This window comes from Hippopotamus amphibius, chromosome 11 (genome assembly GCF_030028045.1).
Source record: "Hippopotamus amphibius kiboko isolate mHipAmp2 chromosome 11, mHipAmp2.hap2, whole genome shotgun sequence".
Lineage (NCBI taxonomy): Eukaryota > Metazoa > Chordata > Mammalia > Artiodactyla > Hippopotamidae > Hippopotamus > Hippopotamus amphibius.
In genome coordinates this window covers 7,605,359-7,627,693 of record NC_080196.1, presented here as the reverse complement: position 1 = coordinate 7,627,693, position 22,335 = coordinate 7,605,359, and the positions used below count along the sequence as shown (strand labels likewise).

Sequence of the window (22,335 nt, the reverse complement as noted above, 5' to 3'; positions counted from 1 at the left end):
GAATTACAGATTTTCAGCGAAGGAAGAATTATGTGAGGATTGGGGCTAAGAAGGGGATGCCTAATGAGGAAATATCGAGAAGAGGAGGCTGATCATGGCAGGAAGCTAACTCCTTAAGATGATCATAGTACCTTCAGCTTGCTTAGGAAAGATCGCAGTTTTATCCTCTGCTATTTTCACAGTTAAGTTCTGATCTTTTAAATCTGGCTGAAGAGAAAGATTATGGGGAAATGAATATCACGAAGTATGGAGCTCAAGGGTAAAGGCTTTGAAACACAACTTCCAACCATCCATTCTCTGAAAACACATCATTAAAGTGGATACAGAGCAAATATATTTGGAAAGAAAGGACAGTCTCTTCAATAAATGGTGCTGGGAAAACTGGACAGCCACAAGCAAAAGGATGAAACTGCACCTCTATCTTACACCATACACAAAAAATAACTCAAAATGGATTAAAGACTTGAACATGAGACATTTTTTCCTTACCTTAGACTATATACAAAAAATAATTCAAAATGGATTAAAGACTTGAGCGTGAGACTTTTTTCTCCCCCTTGGCCGAACCTCAGCTGGCAGGATCTTAGTTCCCCAACCAGGGATTGAACCCAGGCCCTCAGCAGTGAAAGTGCAGAGTACTAACCACTGGGAAGCCACGGAATTCCCGATTGTGAAACTTGAAACCATAAAACTCCTAGAAGGAAATGTAGAGGGATAAGCTCCTTGACATTGGTCTTGGTGATGATTTTTTGGATCTGACACCAAAAGCACAAGCAACACAAACAAAAATAAACAAGTGGGACTATATCAAACTAAAAACCTTCTGCACAGCAAAGGAAACCATCTACAAAATAAAAAGGTAACCTCTGAATAGGAGAAAATATTTGAAAATCATATATCTGATAAGAAGTTAATATCAAAAATATATTAAAAAACAAACAACTTAGCGAAAAAACAAACAATCCAACTAAAAAATGGGCAGGGGAACTGAATAGACATTTTTCCAAAGACAGCCTACAGGTACCTGAAAAGGTGCTCAACATCACTAATGATCAGGGAAATGTAAATTAAAACCATAGTGAGATATCACCTCACACCTGTTAGAATGGCTCTTATCAAAAAGACAAGAAATAAGAAGTGTCGGCGAGGGTGTGGAGAAAAGGGAACCCTTGTGCACTGTTATTGGGAATGTAAGTTGGTGAAGCCAGCATGGAAAACAGTAAGGAGGGTCCTCAAAAGGTTAAAAGCAGAACTACCATATATCCATCAATTCCACTTCTGGGTATTTATCCGAAGGAAATGAAAACACACCACACACACACACATACACACACACACACACACACACACACACACACACACACACATACACATAGCCATAAAAAAAAAGAGGGAAATCTTGTCATTTATGACAACATGGATGGACCTTGAGGACATTATGTTAAGTTAAGTAAGTCAGAGAGAAGAAGATAAATATGGTATGATCTCACTTACACGTGGAATCTAAAAAACAAAAAACCTCATGGATACAGAGAACAGATTGGTGGTTGCCAGAGGTGGGGGCGGGGTGGACAAAACGGGGGAAGGGGTCAAAAGGTACAAATTTCCAGTTATGAAATACATGTCATAGGGATGTAATGTACAGTATGGTGACTACAGTTAAGAATACTGTATTATGTCTTTGAAAGTTGCTAAACGAGTATATCTCAAATTCTCATCAAAAGGAAAACAAAATGCACCTGTGCAAGGCAGTAGATGTTAACTAGACCTATTGCGGTAACCATTTCACAGTAGATGCAAATATGAAATCATCATGTTGTACACCTGAAACAAATATATTTTATTTTGTCTTAATTATATCTCAGTTTTTTTTTTAAGAACTTTTATTGAGATGCAGTTAACAGACAATAAACTGCATATATTTAGAGTGTACAATTTGGTAATTTTTTTCTTATTAGTAATGCATATATGGCAATCCTAATCTCCCAATTCATTTCCCCCAACCTTCCCCTCTTTCCCCACTTGGTGTCCATATGTTTGTTCTCTACATCTGTGTCTCTATTTCTGCCTTGCAAACCAGTTGATTTGTACCATTCTTCTATATTCCACATATATGTGTTAATATACAATATTTGTTTTTCTCTTTCTGATTCACTTCACTCTGTATGACAGTCTCTAGGTCCATTTGCATCTCTACAAATGTCCCAGTTTCATTCCTTTTTTACAGCTGAGTAATATTCCACTGTATATATGTACCTCATCTTCTTTATCCATTCATCCGTTGATGAACAATTAGGTTACTTCCATGTGCTGGCTATTGTAAATAGTGCTGCAATGAATATTGGAGTGCATGCGTCTTTTTGAATTATGGTGTTCTCTGGGTATATGCCCAGTAGTGGGATTGTTGGGTCATATGGTAACTCTATTTCTAGTTTTGCAAGGATCCTCCATACTGTTCTCCATAGTGGCTGTATCCATTTACATTCCCACTATATCTCAGTTTTTAAAAAAGGTAAACACATTCGGGAAAAACCTTCTACTCACGGCTTTGTCCAAAAGCACATCAAGAAAGAATGTCACGCACTATTCAGGTCAGAGGATGAAAGACCGGCATTGAGAAACCACATTAAGAACTGGTTAGTTAGACCAAGAAATTTTAATTTTCTTTCCCTCTCTTAGGAGCTGCCAGTGTTAATACAGGCTGCAGCATGTACTTTTTGAATTGGGCTCATAACACTGTATTGTATGTTTATGATCTACATGAAGAGAATCTGCGATGCAAGTAAGACCTACCTTCAAGAAATGCATGGCCTTGGGTCTGCGTTAAATGATATAATCCATGTTCATGGGTTATACTGTGCTCTAGAGCCCACGAGCCACAACTATTAAGACTGTGTGCCACAACTACTGAAGCCTCTGTGCCTAGAGCCCGTGCTCCTCAACAAGAGAAGCCATTGCAACAAGGAGCCCTCGCACCACAACAAAGAGTAGCCCTGCTCTCCGCAACTAGAGAAAGCCCGTGTGCAGCAACAAAGACCCAACACAGCCAATAAATAAATAAATAAATTTATTTTTAAAAAGTGGCTCAGAATGTTTGCTTTCTTTACCTTAATTTCAGTCAGCATTGCTTTTATATCATTCTTGATCTAAATAAAGTCAATCAATCAATAATTATGTAGTGATGAAAATGAAAGTAATGGATATGAAAAAAAAGAGAAATGGTCAGTTAGAAAAGTAATTAGCATAACTTTTGCTTTGTGGTGTTTGTGGGAATTTTTTTGTTTTTTGGTTTTTTTTGTCTGTGTTGCACAGAGAATTCCCTATAACTGTTTTGGATGTAGCTTTCAAAGAGTGCAAATTGCCCACTCCAAGACCCAGAAAAGAATCACTAAAAATTCTAATAGGGTCATTTGCTTTATCAAAAAATGGGTTACTGCCATCAAAGCAGCAGCACTATAGAAACCCAGATCTGGTCTTTAAAGTAGGGTCCTCTGCTGTTAGGTCGTTCTTTTTACTTCTTTGGTGCAGAGTTAGGTGCTCATTGGTTACGCTCACAGATGGTGGGCCTTGGATTGAAGCACAGTCTGGCTTGAGCTGGTGCTGACCCCAGGATGAACTTGGCATTGAGCAGCATTTCCAAGATAAGCAAGATGCTATGGAAACACACACACACACACACACACACACACACACACAGAGAAAACAGTCCCATCACTGTTGACCAGGGGCAGAAAGGACTTCAGGAGAATTTCCAGAAAAACTAAACATGCTGAAAGATGCTGTTTGAAGCTGACCCATTAAGATTTGGCAAAGGAATTGAGGGTGTGTGTGTGTGTGTGTGTGTGTGTGTGTGTGTGTGTGTGTTCGCACATGCGGTGATGGAGGGGGTGGTGATTTGCAGCTGAGTCAGCAGCAGTGCTGAGGGGCATAGTGAATGTTATTTCTATTTGACTCAGTTCAATAAATATTTATTCTTATCCCATTGGATGTGCCCTATGTGGAGCTGCCAGAAATATAAAAGACCCCAAAGAGATAATAGTTGTCAGGGTAACACGATATCCACATTCATAATAATAAAGCAAAGGAGATTACAGAATGACATAAAGGAGTTACAAAAAAGGTCTACAAAACAAACCATGGAGAAAAAAAAAATCAGGGAATGCTTCCTAAGTGACAAGGCACTGAATGCAGACCTATCCGGGTCATTATTTAAGTAGGAGAAATAGAGAAGAATGACCCAAAGAAAGAGAATGACAGGAAGAAAAGCGCCAAAGCCAGGAATACAAGGCATGGTTTTTCTGGAGTGTTCCTTTCAGGGAAGGCAGCTGTGGGAATTAATCAGTGATATTGACGTGATTTTTAACAGGGATATGCAACCATCCAACATCCAACATGCCGTGTTGAGATGTTTGTACTGAATAATTCAATAAGCTGTTGCAAGTCACTGAAGCTTTTGGAATTGAGAAGTTATTCTTAGAAGAAAAATATGTCAAGAGTGTTAGAATGGTTTGAAGAGGGAGACTTGGACTAGAGAGACCACACGGACAGATTTAACAATCTACTTGAGAGATTGGCAGAATGGGATGGCGTTAGAGCAGTTACGATGGGAACTGGACTGGTGGTACTCACTGCAAGCCTATCACACACAGAATGTACGGAATGTGCTGATTAGGTGTGACGGGCTGGAAGAGGAGACACTGGCTGACACGGAGGATGGCAGTGCCTGTCGCAGACGTTCCGGAGAAGGGGGTTTATGCGGGGTAGGATGATGGAAGGGGGGGCACGTGAGCAGGTGCCAGTGGGAGCCTCAGGAAGAGATGTCCAAAGGCCTGGGAGAAATGCAGAGAGGGCCTGGGGAGCGCGATGCAGGGTCATGATTCATCAGGACAGGAATGGTGATGAGCTTGGAGGCAGGCGAGATCACCAAGGGACAGAGAACAGCAAGAGCCAAAATGCAAACTGGTGAAAAGACTCACAGGGGATGTTTACTGAGAACTTAACTCTCCCCAGTTCTGCATTTCACTGAGAATAGTGGCTCTAACACCAACTATTACCCAAGTCTCAGTTCAGTAGTTGGTAAACAAGAACAGAATCTAGTTTTCAAAGAGGGATTATAAAAGCAAAGCCCTTTAACACTTTTGGCAACACATGATAGCTTTTTCCTAATGTGGAAGTCATTGCTCAAAGTCCTGTGACAAAGTATTGTCCAAAGACTGCTGGCTTCAGATAATCATCTCTTTGCAGCACTTTTACCCTATCTGCCTTTCTGAGTAAAAACAACTATTAGAAAAGAGTGATTCTCTACGTTGCATTGAGGGTAGATCAGAGGTAGGATGATCTGAATTTGTGCCCTGACTTTGCCAATTACTAGCCAATCAAAAAATTCAACAAATATTTAGAGAAGGTATACATCCTATAGGGAAGTTGTTATAAAGTCAATACGTTCAGGGAAGACAGCATATCGCCAAAATTCTTCTGGGGAGGGACTTCCGTGGCGATCCGGTGGTTAAGACTCCACACTTCCATTGAAGGGGATGCAGGTTCAATCCCTGGTGGGGGAACTAAGATCCCACATGCCTCGGGGTGTGGCCAAAAAAAAAAATTCCTCTAGATAAATCCCTTGGGAATATGCCACATTAAGATGACACAGAGTCTCAGGACTTCCCTGGTGCTCCAGTGGGTAAGACTCTTTGCTCCCAATGCAGGGGGCCTGGATTCAATCCCTGGTCAGGGAACTAGATCCCATATGCATGCTGCAACTAGGAAGTCTGCATGCCACAACTAAAGATGCCGCATGCCATAACAAAGATCCCACATGCCGTAATGAAAATCCCGTGTGCCACAACTAAGACCCGGAACAGCCTAAATAAATAAATATTTTAAAAAATAAAATAAAATAAGATGACACAGAGTCTCTCCAAAATTCTAACACTACCAATTTTCCCTTTGATCTTGGTCCAGATAGTGGTCTCTTCTTACAAGCACCAGATGAAGAAGTTGGCTTTACCTGAGGAGCAATGTTACACTGTATCTTTAAGATTCCTGAGCCATGGGAACCAAGACCCATCATGGAAATAAGCAGAACCCACCTCAGGCTCACTGTGGACCCCAGACTCCTTGGGTGGAATGGAGCGCAGTGGAGGAATGGCCATTTAAACTTACATACACTCTGTGTGTGTGTGTGCGTGTGTGTGTGTGTGTGTGTGTGTACACATGTGTGTGTGTGAGAGAGAACAGTTGAGTTTGTGCAAGTTAAATGACTCCAAGGAGCCAGGACTGCTCGTGTGCCAGGCATTGTGCGAGGAATAAGGAAAACAGAAATTAGCAGGTGCCGGTGCTACCTCTGCAGGTCCGTCTAGAAGGCCACTAGGTGCACAACCACAGCATTGCAAGACTAACAGCAGTACACTGAAATACAAGGGATGGAGTCCACAGGAGCGAGAATTAGGAAAGGCCCTTTAGAGGATATGACTCTAAGCTGAATCTTCAAAGAAAAGCACATGCCAATCAGAAGCGGGAGAGGGAGGAAGAGCGTTCCAGAGCATCCTGGAGGTGGGACTGGCATGAGTCGAGGCAGGGAGGCTGAAAGTGGCGCACTTGGGACCCATGAGTGGTCCGGTACGGCTAGTGTGTCGTATGCGATGGGGGTGGGGTGGGGGGGTGGAGCACAGGGCGACAAGGCACGGCAAAGGTCAAGGTGCCACACTGCAACGAGCTCCCTTCCAGCAAAGGGGCTAGGACGTGAGGCTGCGGGCGATGGGCATCCGCAGAAGGTGTCTAAGAAGGAGGGAGATGTGACCACGAGACCCCCGTGCATTTTTATCAAGCTCATTCTGTCACTATGGAGGATGGATTAAAGCAGGCTGAGAACGGCGTCAGGGAAAGTAGTTAGAAAGAAATTAAACTACCGGAGGAGAGAGATGAAGAGAGAGAGGGAAGGCAGCACCAGCCAGGGAGAGGAGGCCAATAGCCAGATCCTGTTCGTTGACTGTTTACCCTGACCTGCCACGAGCCAGGCAGGAATCACCTTGCCTCTTCTGCCAACAACCCTATGAACAGGGTGCTGCCAGGCCAAGGCATCCTCGTGACCCTCACACAAGGGCCTCGCCCAGGTCCTGCCCTCACCCTCGCTCCCTCGGCCACAGCACGTGGCTGATTTTCTGCCTCCTGAACACATGGAGCCCTTGCTCACCTCAGGGCTTTTGCAACCCCTTGTCCCTCTGCCTGGACCCTCCTCGTTCCGATGGCTTGTTCTCATCTTGGAGGCGCAGTTCCTGTGCCACTTTCACCAAGAAGTAGGTCCCTTCCTGTGTCAGCCTGCTTGTCTCCTTCACAGCACTTAGAATCTCTAGTTACCTTATCTGTCTACTTTTTATTGTCTGTCTGCTACTTCTAGAATGCTCCATGAGAGTGGGGGCCTTATTTGTCTTATTCACTATTATACACTTATTCACTGTTGTATCTCAGTACCCAGCACAGTGTCTAAGTGCTCAATAAATATTTATTGGGGTGGGGGGAGGGATAAATTAGGAGTTTGGGATTAATATAGACACACTGCTATATATAAAATAGATAACCGACAGGAACCTACTGTACAGCACAAGGAACTCTACTCAATATTTTGTAATAACCCCTAAGGGAAAAGAATCTGAAAAAGAATACACACACACACACACACACACACATATAAAACCGATTCACTTTACGGTACACCTGAAACTAACACAACATTATAAATCAACTACATTTTAATAAAAAAAAAACAAGTTTATTGAATGAATATCCATTTCACAAATGAGGAAATTAACAATAATAACAGTAACAACAATAAAAACGAACTCAATAAGCGCTGGGCACTGGTGAAACTTGCTTAAGCCTCACAGATTTGATGTAAATATCATTATTTCCCCCATTTTATAGATGGGGAAACTGAGGCCCCCACATTTAGGTAACTTGTCCAAAGTCACACAACTTGTAAGTGGCAGACAGAGATTCAAATTCAGGCAGCCTGGCTGCAGGGTCCAGCTTCTAACATGCTACACCGGCTACTCTGAGACTGGGCTTTCCAGGTGTTGGGTCACATGGCTGGAGATGGAGGAGCTAGGATTCCAACCCGGTTCTCCCTGACTCTGGAAGCCACGCTCCAGGGTTAGAGGGATGAGGTGGTGAGAACTGAGAGAAGCCGGCCTACTAGGTCTGAGCTAACGGAGGGCAGTATTTTTTTTAAGATTTGTTTATGTACTTTTTATTGACTGCTTGACTGCGTTGGGTCTTCGTTGCTGCACGCAGGCTTCCTCTAGCTGTGGCAAGTGGGGGCTACTCTTGTTGCAGAGCATGGGCTCTAGGAGCCTTCAGTAGTTGCAGAGCATGGACTCAATAGTTGCGGCTCACAGGCTCTAGAGCGCAGGCTCAGTAGTTGTGGCGCACCGGCTTAGTTGCTCCAAGGCATGTGGGATCTTCCCAGACCAGGGCTCGAACCTGTGTCCCCTGCATTGGCAGGTGGATTCCAAACCACTGCACCACCAGGGAAACGCCATGGAGGGTGGTATTGATTGAGGGGCACACAAAGGCGAGTATGGGTTGAGTTCTGAGTGTGTAGAATTTGAGGTGCCCGTTGCACACACTCTCCTCTTTACTGTGCTTCCTGCTTTTGGAGCAGGACACGTTACTCAACGCCTCTGATTCCATCTTCACGCTTGTAAAATGTGGATTTAAATACCGACCCAACAGGATTCTTGAGACGATTAAACTGAGATAATGCAGACCTGGAGGCAGATGTTCAGTCAACATTACTTTCTTGATCTTTTCTGTGCCTTCAGCTTGCACAAAAAAGCCAACATTTCCAGGAAAATGGGCTAAATATCCAGATGACACAAGGAACAAGAAAAAAATTCCTGGGTGCGTCCAATTATATAATCATGCCCCAAGCTTAATGAGACTTGGAATTAGCTAAATTTCATCTTCTGAACACTTGCTGTTATTGCAATAATCAAATGAAGAATTCATAAAACTAGGTTCAATTTAATCTAAGCTTATCACATAAATCTTACTTCTGCTTTCCTCTACATGTTTCTTTTCATTCTTACTTCATGCTAGGTATATGCAATATTTGTCTTTGGACAAGTCATTTATTTTAATCTTAAATTTCTCATCTGCAAAATGGGAACAACAGTCCTCCCCTTAATAGAATTCTTATAAGAATTAAAGGAGATAATGTATTAGAAATTCCTTTGCAGGGACTTCCCTGGTGACACAGTGGTTAAGAATCCACCTGCCAATGCAGGGGACACAGGTTCGATCCTGGTCTGGGAAGATCCCACGTGCCGCAGAGCAACTAAGCCCATGTGCCACAACTACTGAGCTTGTGCTCTAGAGCCCGTGAGCCACAACTATTGAGCCCATGTGCCGCAATTACTGAAGCCCATGCACCTAGAGCCTGTGCTCCTCAACAGGAGAAGCCACTGCAGTGAGACCTTGCACCACAACAAAGAGTAGCCCCCACTGTCCGCAACTAGAGAAAGCCCGTGTGCGGCAATGAAGACCCAACGCAGCCAATAAGTAAGTAAATAAATAAATAAATTTATTTTTAAAAAATTCCTTTGCAAGCTAAGTACTATCCAAATATAATAACAGTATTAAAAAGAAATATAAAGATATATTTCTATAAATGTATCAAATTCATGTTAAATAAATTATTGATTGATATATACCTATGTCTATAAATATAAATAAAATACAATTATTATTCAAAATGTTTTTATGAGGGAAGAAAAGTATGCTTACTGTCAGAAAGAGAAGGACAAATATTGTATGCTAACTCACATATACGGAATCTAAAAATGGTACTGATGAACTCAGTGACAAGAACAAGGAAGCAGATATAGAGAATGGACTGGAGAACTCGAGGTATGGGAGGGGGCGGGGGTGAAGGGGAAACTGAGAAGAAGCGAGAGAGTAGCACAGACATATATATACTACCAACTGTAAAATAGTCAGTGGGAAGTTGTTGTATAACAAAGGGAGTCCAACTCAAGGATAGAAGATGCCTTAGAGGACTGGGGCAGGGAGGGTGGGGGGGACTCGAGGGGGGGGGCGTCAAGGAAGGGAGGGAATATGGGGATATGTGTATTAAAACAGTTGATTGAACCTGGTGTACCCCCCAAAAAAATAATAAAAAAAAAAAAAAAAAAAGTATGCTTACTGAGATTATGCCTTTTCCACAACAGTAACTTAATTAGTATTCTTCAAGTTATAATTGCCCAAGTGCTGAAAACTGTATATCTCATTAAATCTTATCCCTCTGCTCCAGGTGGAGATGCTCACTGACAAGCCCCTGCTTGCAGGACCAGGAACCACCTTGCAGTGGGCATGTGCTTTTGTCTGCCTGGCCTCACTGTGAAGAACCATCCTTCACCGAAGCTTGTCCCTAACTTTTAGCTCTAGGGTGAAAAAGTGACTCAAGAGAGGCTGGCCAGCATTCTTCCTGCCCTTGGTTTGTTTAGAGGTAGGGGTCTGGACCAAGCAGGACCAATCTGACGACTCCACTGAGCTGTTGCTGGAACTATCAGGAAAAACATCTCTCTTTTCTTCCAGGAGCACCAGCTATGAGAAGCCAGCAGCTGGAGCTACTTCTGAGCAACTCTGACACCGTGTGGGGAGGACCAAACTGAATAAACTCAACCAAGAGACAGACAGACAGACCCGCAGAGTGACCATCTCAGACCAAACTGGGACTTTCCTGGCTTAAGCACGGAAGGTCCCGTGCCCAAGGCCCCCCTTGGACCTGGGCACACAGGGACGGTTGGTGACCTCACAGAGAGGGGACCTGACAAGAAAGCGTCCTGTGTATACTGTTCCGAGACGTGATCCAGCTTAACTCAGAGGCCTTCCTTGGGCACTTCAATTCCATGACCCAGTAAGTTCTGGTGTCTGTTTAAGCAACTTTGAGTTGTGTTTCTGTCACATGCAACTCAAAGAGTCATAACACATCCCCAAAGAATGTCCACATAATAAATAAAGTTCAAAGTTAAAAAAGCAAAAGAAATCAAAGTAGGAAACACTATTCTTAGTATTGAAAAATGAGGAAATGTCATCATGTGGTCACTTCTGAAGTTGAGGTAATTTATTTTACAAAGAGGATCCGAAAAAAAAAAAAGTATATGAAATGGAAAAAGGAAGAGGCAAATGAAAACATTCTTATGGAAGAAAAACCTCATGGCATGAGAAAGGTCAAAGGAACACATGAGCAAAGATCCAATAAGAACAAGCTTGTGGGGGGAGTCAAGGAAGGGAGGGAATACGGGGTTATGTGTGTAAAAACAGATGATTGAACCTGGTGTACCCCCAAAAAAATAAAAATTAAAAAAAAAAAAAAAAAAAAGAACAAGGTTAGGCAGTAAGGGGAGGAAAAAAGTAGCTGAAGCCAAAGCACCGAGTATCATTAGCGACAGACCCACCGTAAAGTGAGACAAGAAGACGAGCGAGCCACGGCAGCAGACTGTGAAAAAACTAGACCAGCAGTGGCTTCTGCAGATACCCAACAACTGCACAAGACTTAAAGCAAAACATCTCCATGGTCTCTGGCACGCTGCCCTGGGGCAGCTAAGCCAAAGAAAATGCTACGGGAATAACCAGAAAAGCTAGAAGACATGGGCTTTTCTTAAGGGAACATATAGCAGTGATTACCAAGATTGGAGGAGTTAGAAAACATCAGTGTGCTCCAGAAATCACACAGGGTGCGTATGACAGAGCCTCACGCCAACCCTCACCCTCACCCTCACGCCCACCCTTACCCTCAAGCTCTGTAGTACAAGGCAGAGAATTGTGTGCTCCCGAAGTGTGTCCTTTGAGAATATGGCCAGAAGGCGGGAAATCTAGACAATCCCCCTGTACACAGCCACACAGGATGGAATGATAGCTACTCTTTCTGGCCTTCCCTGAAGAAGGATGTGAGACTGGGGCACCCACGCGACTCTTTCTGGCCTGGTCCAGCACCATTTCTAATTCTAACGCAGTTCCGGAAAGACCTAAGTGTTGAGAACCAAGAGAGAAGTCATTTTCTCAATAGAAAGACATTAAAAAAAAAAAAAAAAAAAAAAAGGCAGTGTGAAGATATGTGATTCAGCTCTACCTCTATGAGTATACTTTCTATTGAATCTCATTTACTTATTTAATTACGTATTTGCTGTGTAGCACTGCACATGGGATCTCACTTCCCCAATCAGAGGCAGAACCCACACCCCCTGCAGTGGAAGCTCAGAGTCCTAACCACTGGATCACCAGGGAACTCCCAAGTCTCACTAATTCTAAACTCTTCTCATTTTGCTTTCTGATATCATCTAGTAACAGGGTCCTAATCATGTTCGTGGTCTCAGGCCTCTTGTGGGTGTTTCAGGGAGCCTGATATGCCTGTGCAAGGTCTTTCTAACACAAACACTTTAATTTAGGGTGTTTAGGATAAGGAGAGAAGGAAACTTTGGGGAGGCAAGGAACAGTACTATCTGAACTTGCGCGTCTGTGGAAAAGATATTTATGCTGTATTTACCGAAGGTCTTTCCCCTTAAAACATGACGCTGAAAACAGAAGAACTGATATGGCAAAAGGCTCCCTGGTACTAAAGAACCAGATTCTTAAATCACAAAGAACGCTCACGTGGAAAACCAGTGGAGTGAGTGGAGCGTGGACTGAATTTTGCTTCCCCTTTGAACATGGGGAGGTCCACCAATGGGGCTAGAGCAGGTGATGGCCTGTTTTCTTTAAATCACTTATAATTCAGGAAGGGCCCACCTACAAGCAGGATATCCTCCTGCTTTCTCCCTGAGCCAGGTTGCTATCCGGAATGTAAGAGAGGAAGGAGGCAAGACCTAGGAAATGTCATGTTATCCTGAAAAGCATCCCTTGCAGAACCAGATCACTGAGGCTCTCTTAGTGGAGCTCTCACCTCCAGTTTCCTACAGGGGAAATGAGATGCATTTGCCAAGGCTACGGGGCAACGAGATTGATGGAGTCTAGACTCATCAGCATTTTGGCCTCTCTACAAACTCTCAACAGCTGCGTGCTAGGTGTTTAAGTGATTCTGGGCATTATTGTGTCCTCTGCAAAGAAAGGCATAGGTAGGAACAAAAAGGGTCTTGCCTACTGGAGCCCTTACTTTGTAGCTGGGGAGATCAGAGTTTCCAAGAGGCGATTTGTATGGGATCAAAGTGTCACCAAGAGAGGGCAGAAGCCTGAGAGCCACACCACAAACCTACCGCAAAAATGGTCTTGTTGGGGACTTCCCTGGAGGTCCAGTGGTTAAGACCCCACGCTTCCGACGCAGGGGGCTCGGGTTTGACCCTTGGTCGGGGAATTAAGATCCTGCATGCCACGCAGCCAAATAAATAAATAAATAAAATGTAATTAAAAAAAAAAATGGCCTTGTTTCCTGTGCCTATCTAGTTGGATCACTCTCAGTCTCCTGCCTTGTCTGTCTCACCAGGGCTGGAAAGAAGAGGGGGGCTAAGGAAAATAAAAGGGGGAGGGGGTAAAAGATGATTATTTTCCTTGATTTTCTTAAATTGATTTGACATTGATAAGACTGACCGTCCTTCTGCAAACCAAACAGACCTTTAACACTAACCCAAATCCATGTTTTTCTTTTTTTAAGAAACAATTCAGGCTTTTGCGAAGTTATGAACTGCCATTTCAGTACAATATCTATGGAACCAAATGGCTGGTATCAAACATGTATAAATCTTAAGGGAATAGTGAAAATAGAAAGAGAATAAATATTTAAACATAAAAATCAGCCTCTAGTTACCTAATGCTCCCCAATTAGATGCCAATGATGGAAAAAACAGATAAAAGGGGAAAAGACGGTGGCCATCGGAAGAGGGAAGTCAAGAAAGAAAGCTCGCACAGTACGAGAGCGAGCCCTGTTCACCAGGCCAGTCACCCTGTGATTCGGAGACCAAACACACTATTTTCCAGAGAATGCTGGCATGTTTATCGCCCAGCAGGCCCTGCCCTGCAGCCTGAGAGCACCTACCAGTGTTTCCAACTTGGCAAGCGCCCAAAAACTAGAACAATGATTGCTTTTCTCTTGGTATAATAATGCTGTCGAGTCCATCAGAGATCCATTCTGTATTTTTCATTGAGTCCAAAGCACGCTGTTTCCTTCAGAAGCAATCCTATCATGTTTTATGTAGTTCTAAAAATAAAAATAATTGGTCTAGTCCATTAGTATAGGTAGAACTGTTTTGATAAGAAAGGAAGGCGCTTATCCTGGAATCTCACTATTCATATGAAGTTAAAAATATATATATTTTAGGAACTTCCCTGGTGGCACAGTGGTTAAGAACCCGCCTGTCAATTCAGGGGACACAAGTTCGATCCCTGGTCCAGGAAGATCCCACATGCCGTGGAGCAACTAAGCCCAGGTGCCACAACGACCGAGCCCACACGCCACAACTACTGAGCCCACGTATGCAACTACTGAAGCCCGTGCGCCTAGAGCCTGTGCTCTGTAACAAGAGAAGCCACCGTACTGAGAAGCCCTCAAACCACAACAGAGTAGTCCCTTCTTGCCACAACTAGAGAAAAGCCTGTGTGCAGCAATGAAGACCCAATGCAGCCAAAATATAAATATATATATATTTTAATATATAAATATAAATATAAATTTTTAAATATAAATATATATATATTTTAAACTTTACACCTGTAATATAGTACATGCATGAGTCCGAATATTTCTCTGCTGGCTGGGTCTTAGGGAGACAGCTGTGGTGCTGTAGTAAAGTCTCATGCTTTGCCATTCATTCATTCATTCATTTGTTCATCCATTTGTATTGAGCATTTACAATGTGTTCTATGCATGGAGGATACAGCCGTTAACAAGAGAGAAAGTGATCCAACTTCTCAGAGCTAATAGAACAAATCCATGCAAGTAAGTAGCTATGACATGCCAGATGATAACAATATCTCTGCAGGAAATGGGTGGGGTGGTCAGCTCAGCGTCTCTGAGTGGATGACCTCTGGCTGATAAGAAGATCTGGGGGTAGGCAGGGGGGTGGCTGAGGCAATGGCCCTGGGGTTACAAGTCTGACAAATTTAGGGGAAAGAAAGAACACCAGTGGGGCTGGAGAACACCGACTGTGGTAAAGATTTAATAATCTGGCGAATGCAAAAGGACATGACGAAGTGCAAAGCAATACCACCAAAAGGTGATATTTGGCTTGGTTAGAATACTGTATCATCACCCAAAGAACATCATTCTTTAGATGTCTAGTGTTTAGAAAGGATTCAGGTGAAAGCTGTATATTTCAGTTTTCATCTTCCACCTCTAATAAAAAGGAGGAGGCTCTCCGAAAGCCCTTTCAAGTATGGCACGTTGCCTTCACGGGAAATAGGAAATCCCACGTACCTGGAATCCTGTTGAGCGTCACCCAGAAATGTTCATCCGGGCTGAAGGTGTCTTTGGACCACTGGAGCAAGTCGAGAGCCCGTGGGTCATGGAGAACGAAGTTGGTGAACTCTCTTGACAAGGCAACATAAGCAGAGCCAAAGTAAATGGTGAGATTATGGGGAGGAGGCTGTTTCAACGCTGTGGTTCTTATCACATAGGAAAGCTCTTTGCCCAGGTGTTCTCGGTGGACATATTTAGTCCGTCCAATTGCATGAGCCGGAGGCAGCACCCCTGGGGTGATGTTTTTCCCTTTGAATCCCTTCAGATACTGAACTATCTCCCTGTTGGTTTTCAGGGGGAAATCTTGCCCGCAGGTGTTGATGGCGTACTTCCATGGAACCTCCAAGGCTGCAAGATCTTTGATGCAGTTCAAGTCAGCCTGGAGCCTGGAAATCCCACCATAGACCACGGGCTCCATCTTGGAAGCCAGAAAAGCATTTGGGAAGCAGCTCAGTAATTGCTCCACAGCATCTTTAAATTCGACTGTCGCTTTCTCATCCACGTGAACACAGTAGACATTCTGAGGCATGTAAATAGCTCTGAAGAGCCTTGCAAAGGTATCGAAATTGTGATGGATGACCATGGTGTATGCCAAAGGAAATGCAGCTTCTTCTTTAGATAAGGGCGCCGTGATGTAGTGGCTTTGAGTCAGGTAGTCCTTGCAAGAAGATGTCTCATACATTATGAGCTTGTTTCTCCAGAGGAAAGGTGTTTTGCCTTTGATAAAGGATGTGCAAACTTGACTCAGCATCAAAGTGTCCGAGTTGTTTAGCCTCTGGAAGCCTTGCTCTCCCCCAAAACTGAACACATAGAACACGATAAAAACGATTACACAAGAGACAGAAACTATAAAGAGGTAACGCATCAATGAAGGCATGCCTCCAAGAGGAGTGAGATTTCAAAGACCGTCAAAATCTGTTAAGTCCTCTCCCAAACTTACTTTTTTCTCTGAGTTCCTATTTTGGTGCATACTCCGGGAATTCCTGCCCTGAAGGAGACGCTGTGAATTTATTCGGTTTCATCCCGGCAGTCCAGCTGCTGGCACTCTCCGCGTGCTGATATTAGCAACGGATGCCGCCTCGTCCTCAGCCTTTCAAACAGCCTTTGTCTAAAACCCGGTAGCAGGTTGCTTAAGCCCAGCCTTTTTCCCTCCCTCTGACTGCGGGCTCGCATCGGCTGGCTGTTTCACTACAACTCTGGTAGTTCCTTTTCCCCTGCAGATTTAGTTTCTCAGCTCTCTTCTCTTTCATTTTTCAAGGTTTCTTTTTCCCCCTCTTGCTAGTGTCATTCACAGAATTAGTACAGTAGGAGTCAAAGTTGCAATGATGTGTTCTGGCAGGCGTGCGGTTTCCTGGTATTCACCCGACAGGCTGCGGCACTCATCACCCCCACCCCCACCCCACCCCCGGCGTGTTGCTCATGGCAAGGTCCCTAGACTCTTCCAGCACAGGCCACGAGGTTTAATGTAGCCTCCATTCCCAAATATGCCGTTTTAGTGGGAAAAAAATGACTGAAGTGATGCGATAGAAAATAAAAGAAAACCTCATCCACCCGGCTCTTCTGTAATGCTTTCTAGCCCCGCCCTACTCTTTTTCTTTTTTTTTTTTTTTTTTTTTTTTGGCCGCACGCGGGATCCTGGTTCCCAGGCCAGGGATGGAACAGGGCTCCCCTGCATTAGAAACTCCGAGTCTTAACGACTGGACCCCCAGGGAAGTCCCAGGCCCTCCCTCTTCTAAAACAAGTACTTACAGGAGTTCCAGTCCTAGGGGATCTGAAAGTGCAGGTCTCTGGGTCCTGTGACTTTGAGTTTCGGTGACAGCCCCTCTCCTCCCACTGTGGTGCTTCTCATAGGATGGAAATGGACCAGGACCCTGCGGAGTCCTCCTGGGTACAAATCCTTTCCGTGTCCCCCGTTTGTAGGAAACAGGCTTCCTTCAGCCTCCTAGACTTTCCCGGAGTTCCAAAGGGCAGATTCAAACACTAGCTAATCAGGGGAGGCGGGGGGGGGGGGGGGGGGGGGGGGGGGGGGATGTAGAAACAAGGGAGGAACAGCCCAGAAACCACAGTGCAGCCTACTGGCTAGATCCTGGTTTCTCCTCAAAGGATACACAGAACAATATCTTTGAGTTCATCTGCAGGATCTAGGGACCCCACCCAGGTGGAGGATAGGGACTTCATTCAGGCTGAGGGTAAGATCCCTGGCGCACCGCCAGGGCTCCCTCACCACCGACCAATCAGAACAAAGTCACACACCCTGCAGCCCTCACACAAAATTTTGCCTATTAAAATCTTCCCCCAAACCATCGGTGAGTTCAGGAGCTATCCTTCCTCTTTGTATTGGTATCTTTACAGTAAATGCTGCATTTTCCTTCACCACAACCCGGTGTCATTAGATTGGCCTTCCTGTCAGCCGGCCAGCGAGCAGACCCAAGTTTGGTTCAGTAACAGGATGTTGGGGTCAAAGGAGGAAATCCCGGTTTAGATGAGACCTTAAAACTTCACTGGAAAGCACTTGAATCCTGGCACAAATGATGTTCCGATCAGGGAACCGAGAGGGCTTTCAGGTTTTAACCACCCAGAGAGCATCATCTAATACTCGGAGAAGTGTTTTATACCTGCCCAGTTAAGCCTATCAAGTCACCTAGGAAACGAAGGTTGTTTTCCCCTGTTTGTAAACAGCAGAGTTTCAGCTGAAGAGCATCAAGCTCTTTAACTCACAAGGTTCTCATCTTCAATCTTTTATTTTTCCACCAGCTCTTTTTTTTTTAATACAGATCAACCTATTTTATTTAAGATGGCTTCCAACACACCCATGCAACTACTGCATGACTTCCCATTTCCCCTCCCCTTTGATGTGAACTTAACCCCTCTGAGCTTCCATCCTGTTGCAGCACCTCACTATGGACACTGAGCCCCCAACACCCCATCCCCATGAAGAAACAAATGTCCTTTAATGCCCTTTCCCTCCTGCCTTTTGAAAAGTCTCTACCCTGCTATTAATGAAATTAATAGCATATGCTGATTCCTTGTTTTCAGCAGAGGAAATGTTGGAGGGATCGGTAGAGGTAGGCAGGACACCGAGGCTGGCAATACAGGAAGCAATGTTTATTGTACCGGTTCAGGCCCCGTGGATTCACATCCAAAGACTGAGCCCCGAACCAAAGACAAGTTTCCCCTTTTATAAACCAGTTCCTGTGCTTTTTTGGGAGCCTATAGCTATGCTCCGCTAGGCAGGGGCAAGGTACAGAGGCCAGAGTGCAGACGTTAGGTTTTCCCTGATCTCCTTGACTCAGATGTCTGGGCTGTTTATGGCAGGATCTCTGTAAAAGAGGCCATCAGTTACTTATTCCCTGAGGCTTGCATTCTCTTCTGTTTGCCTCTTCCTTCCCTGCTTTTGTTATTAACCTGCCTCAGTAGGAAAACCAACGCTAAGCCCTCTTGATTCAGAGTGCCTTGTACTCCGGCTGAATGACACATTACCTTCTGAACCACGGTAGGTTTTAACTCTAGCTTTTATTGCTCCCATTTTTCATACTTCCAACTCATACATTATTTTTCTCTCTCTCTTGCTAAATGTTCCTTATTCTCTAAGACCCATCACAAATAAACTCTGCATAGAACCCACCTTTGGATTTTTATACAAAGTGGAAAAAGTAAAGGGAGCCCTTATCTGGACAGAGCAGATCAGTCCAATTCTTAGTGTTCCCACGGAGCAGAGCAAAGAGAGTGGTTCCAAGTTCATGATGATGGAAAATTCAATCCCAAGATGCTTCTCCCCCCCTCCCCCAAATAATACCTTTAAATGTCAGGTTATAGTCTATCCTATTTCAAAACAACAGAGAGTAATTTCAGTATCTAGTTTGGCAAAGCCTTTTTGGCTTAGAGTGAATATTAAAATATTTTAAATATTTGCAGTTTGACAGAGTGTTCAGACACATGACTTAGTGAGGCCAACAGAGTCTGTTTACAGTATTACTTCCAACTGGCCAACAACAAAGGGGTTCGGCTTTATACAGGCTTAGGGCACAGACATTAATAATGTTACTATATTGAGAAATATGGATATGAGCCAAATTAGGAATTTTCATCACTGTTAATTAAAACAGCATTGTTTGAGTGTTGAAAATATAGCTGTTTTTCCTGTCTGCCCTTTTGGCTGTCCTTGGGCATTAAAAAATGCCTACAGGAGAACATTTTATAAAACCAGCTCGTTGTAAGAGGAAAAGGCCGTTACCTGTTTCCTTTCCTTCCTAATAGGCATGCGACCTGCTTTTCCAGCACAGACACCAGGCAGGTTTTTTGCTGCTGAGACTGAACAGCTCAGCCTTGCCTACCTGCCCATGACTGCAGGCAAGGACAAATTGACACACGCAGGCCTAGCAACCGCGCCTTGGGCTCACTTTGGAAGCAATTATTCCCGAACTAAACAATTAATCAGGCTAGACATGTTTACCCTCCCTGGGGCCACCTTAAAACTTGCTCGTTCTTCCATTCAGAAGCCTTTATTTTTCTGTATATCATTTAAGAATTTTTCCAGGAACCCTCTTACACTGATGGTGGGAATGTAAATTGGTGCAGCCACTGTGGAGAACAGTATGCAGGTTCCTTAAAAAACTAAAAATAGAGCTACCGTATGCTTCAGCAACCTCACTCCTGGGTGTATATCCAGAAAAGATGAAAACTCTAATTTGAAAAGGTAAATACCCCAGTGTTCATAGCAGCACTATTTACAATAGTCAAGAGAGGGAATCAACCTAAATGTCCATTGACAGATAAATGGATAAAGAAGATGTGGTACATACATATAATGGAATATTACTCAGCTATAAAAAAGAATGAAATAATGCTACTTGCAGCAACATGGACGGACCTAGGGATTATCATACTAAGTGAAGTAAGTCAGACAAAGATGAAATCATATGATATCACTTATATGTGAAATCTAAAAAAAAAAGATACAAATGAACTTGTTTACAAAACAGAAATAGACACACAGACATAGAAAACAAACTTGTGGTTATCAAAGGGGAAAGGAGGTGGGAGGGATAAATTAGGAGTTTGGGATTAACAGATACACACTACTATGTATAAAATAGATAAGCAACAAGGACCTACTGCAGAGCACAAGGAATTATATTCAATATCTTGTAATAACCTATAATGGAAAAGAATCTGAAAAATAACAGATAAATATATGCTTATGTATAACTGAATCACTTTGCTGTACACATGAAACACTGTAAATCAATTATACTTCAATTTTTTTAATTAAACTATAGCTGATTTACAATGTTGTGCCAATCTCTGCTGTACAGCAGTGACTCAATTATAGACATTCTTTATACTTCAATTTTTTTAAAAGATTTTTTCCAATTATGAAGCTATCTAGGGCACAGCTCCCAAATGAAGAGGGTATCCTTTTGGTGAAATGATGGAAGACTCAGAATCTCAGTGAAATAAAGAAATAATCAAAGAGGGAAAGGCAAGCCTCACACCCCTAGGCTTTCTGTGGGAGGGGGCAGGTAGCACTTGCCTGGCGCTGGGAGACCTACTGAAGGATGCATTGAGGGAGCAGCACGTGGAGTTTGCTGCCTGCCAGACTATGATACACCCCTGAGGGCAGCGGCAGCTGGTCATCGGTAAAGTCGTAAAAGACCTTGCATGTTGTGCTGAAAAACTTGAACTCACCTGTTGCCAAAGGAGCATCACTTAAGACGTTTGGTCAAGGAGCTCCCAGGCAACAAGTGCCAACTGGAGAAGGAGCAAGAGCAAAATAAAGCATGGGGGAAAGCACATGTCAGCCTGTAAATGCATAAGGCACACATCAATAATAATAACAGTAGTAGTGTTACACGCAAGTAAAACCTCTTAAATTACGAGGTAAATGTGCTAGCTATGCCTTAGCTAACTACATTTCCTAGAAACAATTCCACGGCTCTTACAGTCGAGGCTTTAGTCCTGTAGGCGTCGGATACTGCATTGTTTATTTTCTTAAATAAAGAAATAAAGATAGAAGAAAGATTTGAAGTCCCAAGGTCACTAAAGAATTAATTGCCTGGGAATTAGTAGAAAGTCTACTTTCTATTATTACTTTTCCACACCTTCAACCTTGTAATGAGAAATATGTATGTGACCTTATGTGATTAATTTATGTTTATACGTGTTGATTGATTGAATGAATGAATCAAAGACGTCCACATCCCCCATGGTTCCAGGTGCTCATGGATAAATGTTCTTTTAACTAGAAATGGAAACAGAGCAACGGGTATCTTGTTTTCTGACAAACAGAACTATGACCAGATTGACTGGATAGCTTAAATATCATTAAAAAAAATACGACTTTTAATCAAATATTGAGAGGAAACCATGCAAGATGTGCTTTCTCTTGTGTGTCAAGGAAGGGTTCCCCTTAACCCCCACGATTACTAACAGGGCATGGTGCAAAAACAAGGAAGCCTGGGTCCTCATCACTTTTCTACCTTTAGCCGATTATGTGATCCTAGGCCCCTACTTGCTTCACCTTTAAAAAGGATGCTCTCCATGGTCCCTTGAGCTTTTAAAAATGGGCTACAATTCAGTATGTTGTAAGGTGAATCGCTAAAGCAACAGTGACGGAATCCAGGAAGTATGAGGTATGGCCCCTGTCCTGTAGGAGAGCACATTTTCCTAGGATTCAAAATACGTACAGCTGAGAAGATAATCAACAGAACAGGAAAGACTATGGATCAGCTCCGAACAAGAGGATGACCACCCAATGTGACAGGAACTCAGAGGAGGAACCATTCCCTTGGAGCTGGGATGGTTTGAAAGGGCTCCCAATGGTGATATGGAGACACTCAGAGCACGGAGAAGGCATTCCAGTTGGAGAAATCACAGGAGCAAACAAGAAC

General features: G+C 43.5%; 2 protein-coding genes across 12 annotated transcripts in view; both read right to left on the bottom strand.

Annotated features, from left to right (window-relative positions):
• Positions 1–22,335, bottom strand: part of LOC130831390 (N-acetyllactosaminide beta-1,6-N-acetylglucosaminyl-transferase-like) — a 135,585-nt gene that overhangs the window by 43,436 nt on the left and 69,814 nt on the right. The gene's annotated exons all lie outside the window — the stretch shown is intronic.
• Positions 15,357–16,816, bottom strand: LOC130831391 (N-acetyllactosaminide beta-1,6-N-acetylglucosaminyl-transferase-like). Its single transcript, XM_057699463.1, has one exon. The coding sequence runs from the start codon at positions 16,320–16,322 to the stop codon at positions 15,357–15,359; it is 966 nt and encodes a 321-aa protein (XP_057555446.1). The 5' UTR covers positions 16,323–16,816.

Excerpts from the sequence above, each read along its gene's own strand:
- LOC130831391 (XM_057699463.1), bottom strand. The coding sequence starts at position 16,322 with ATGCCTTCATTGATGCGTTACCTCTTTATAGTTTCTGTCTCTTGTGTA.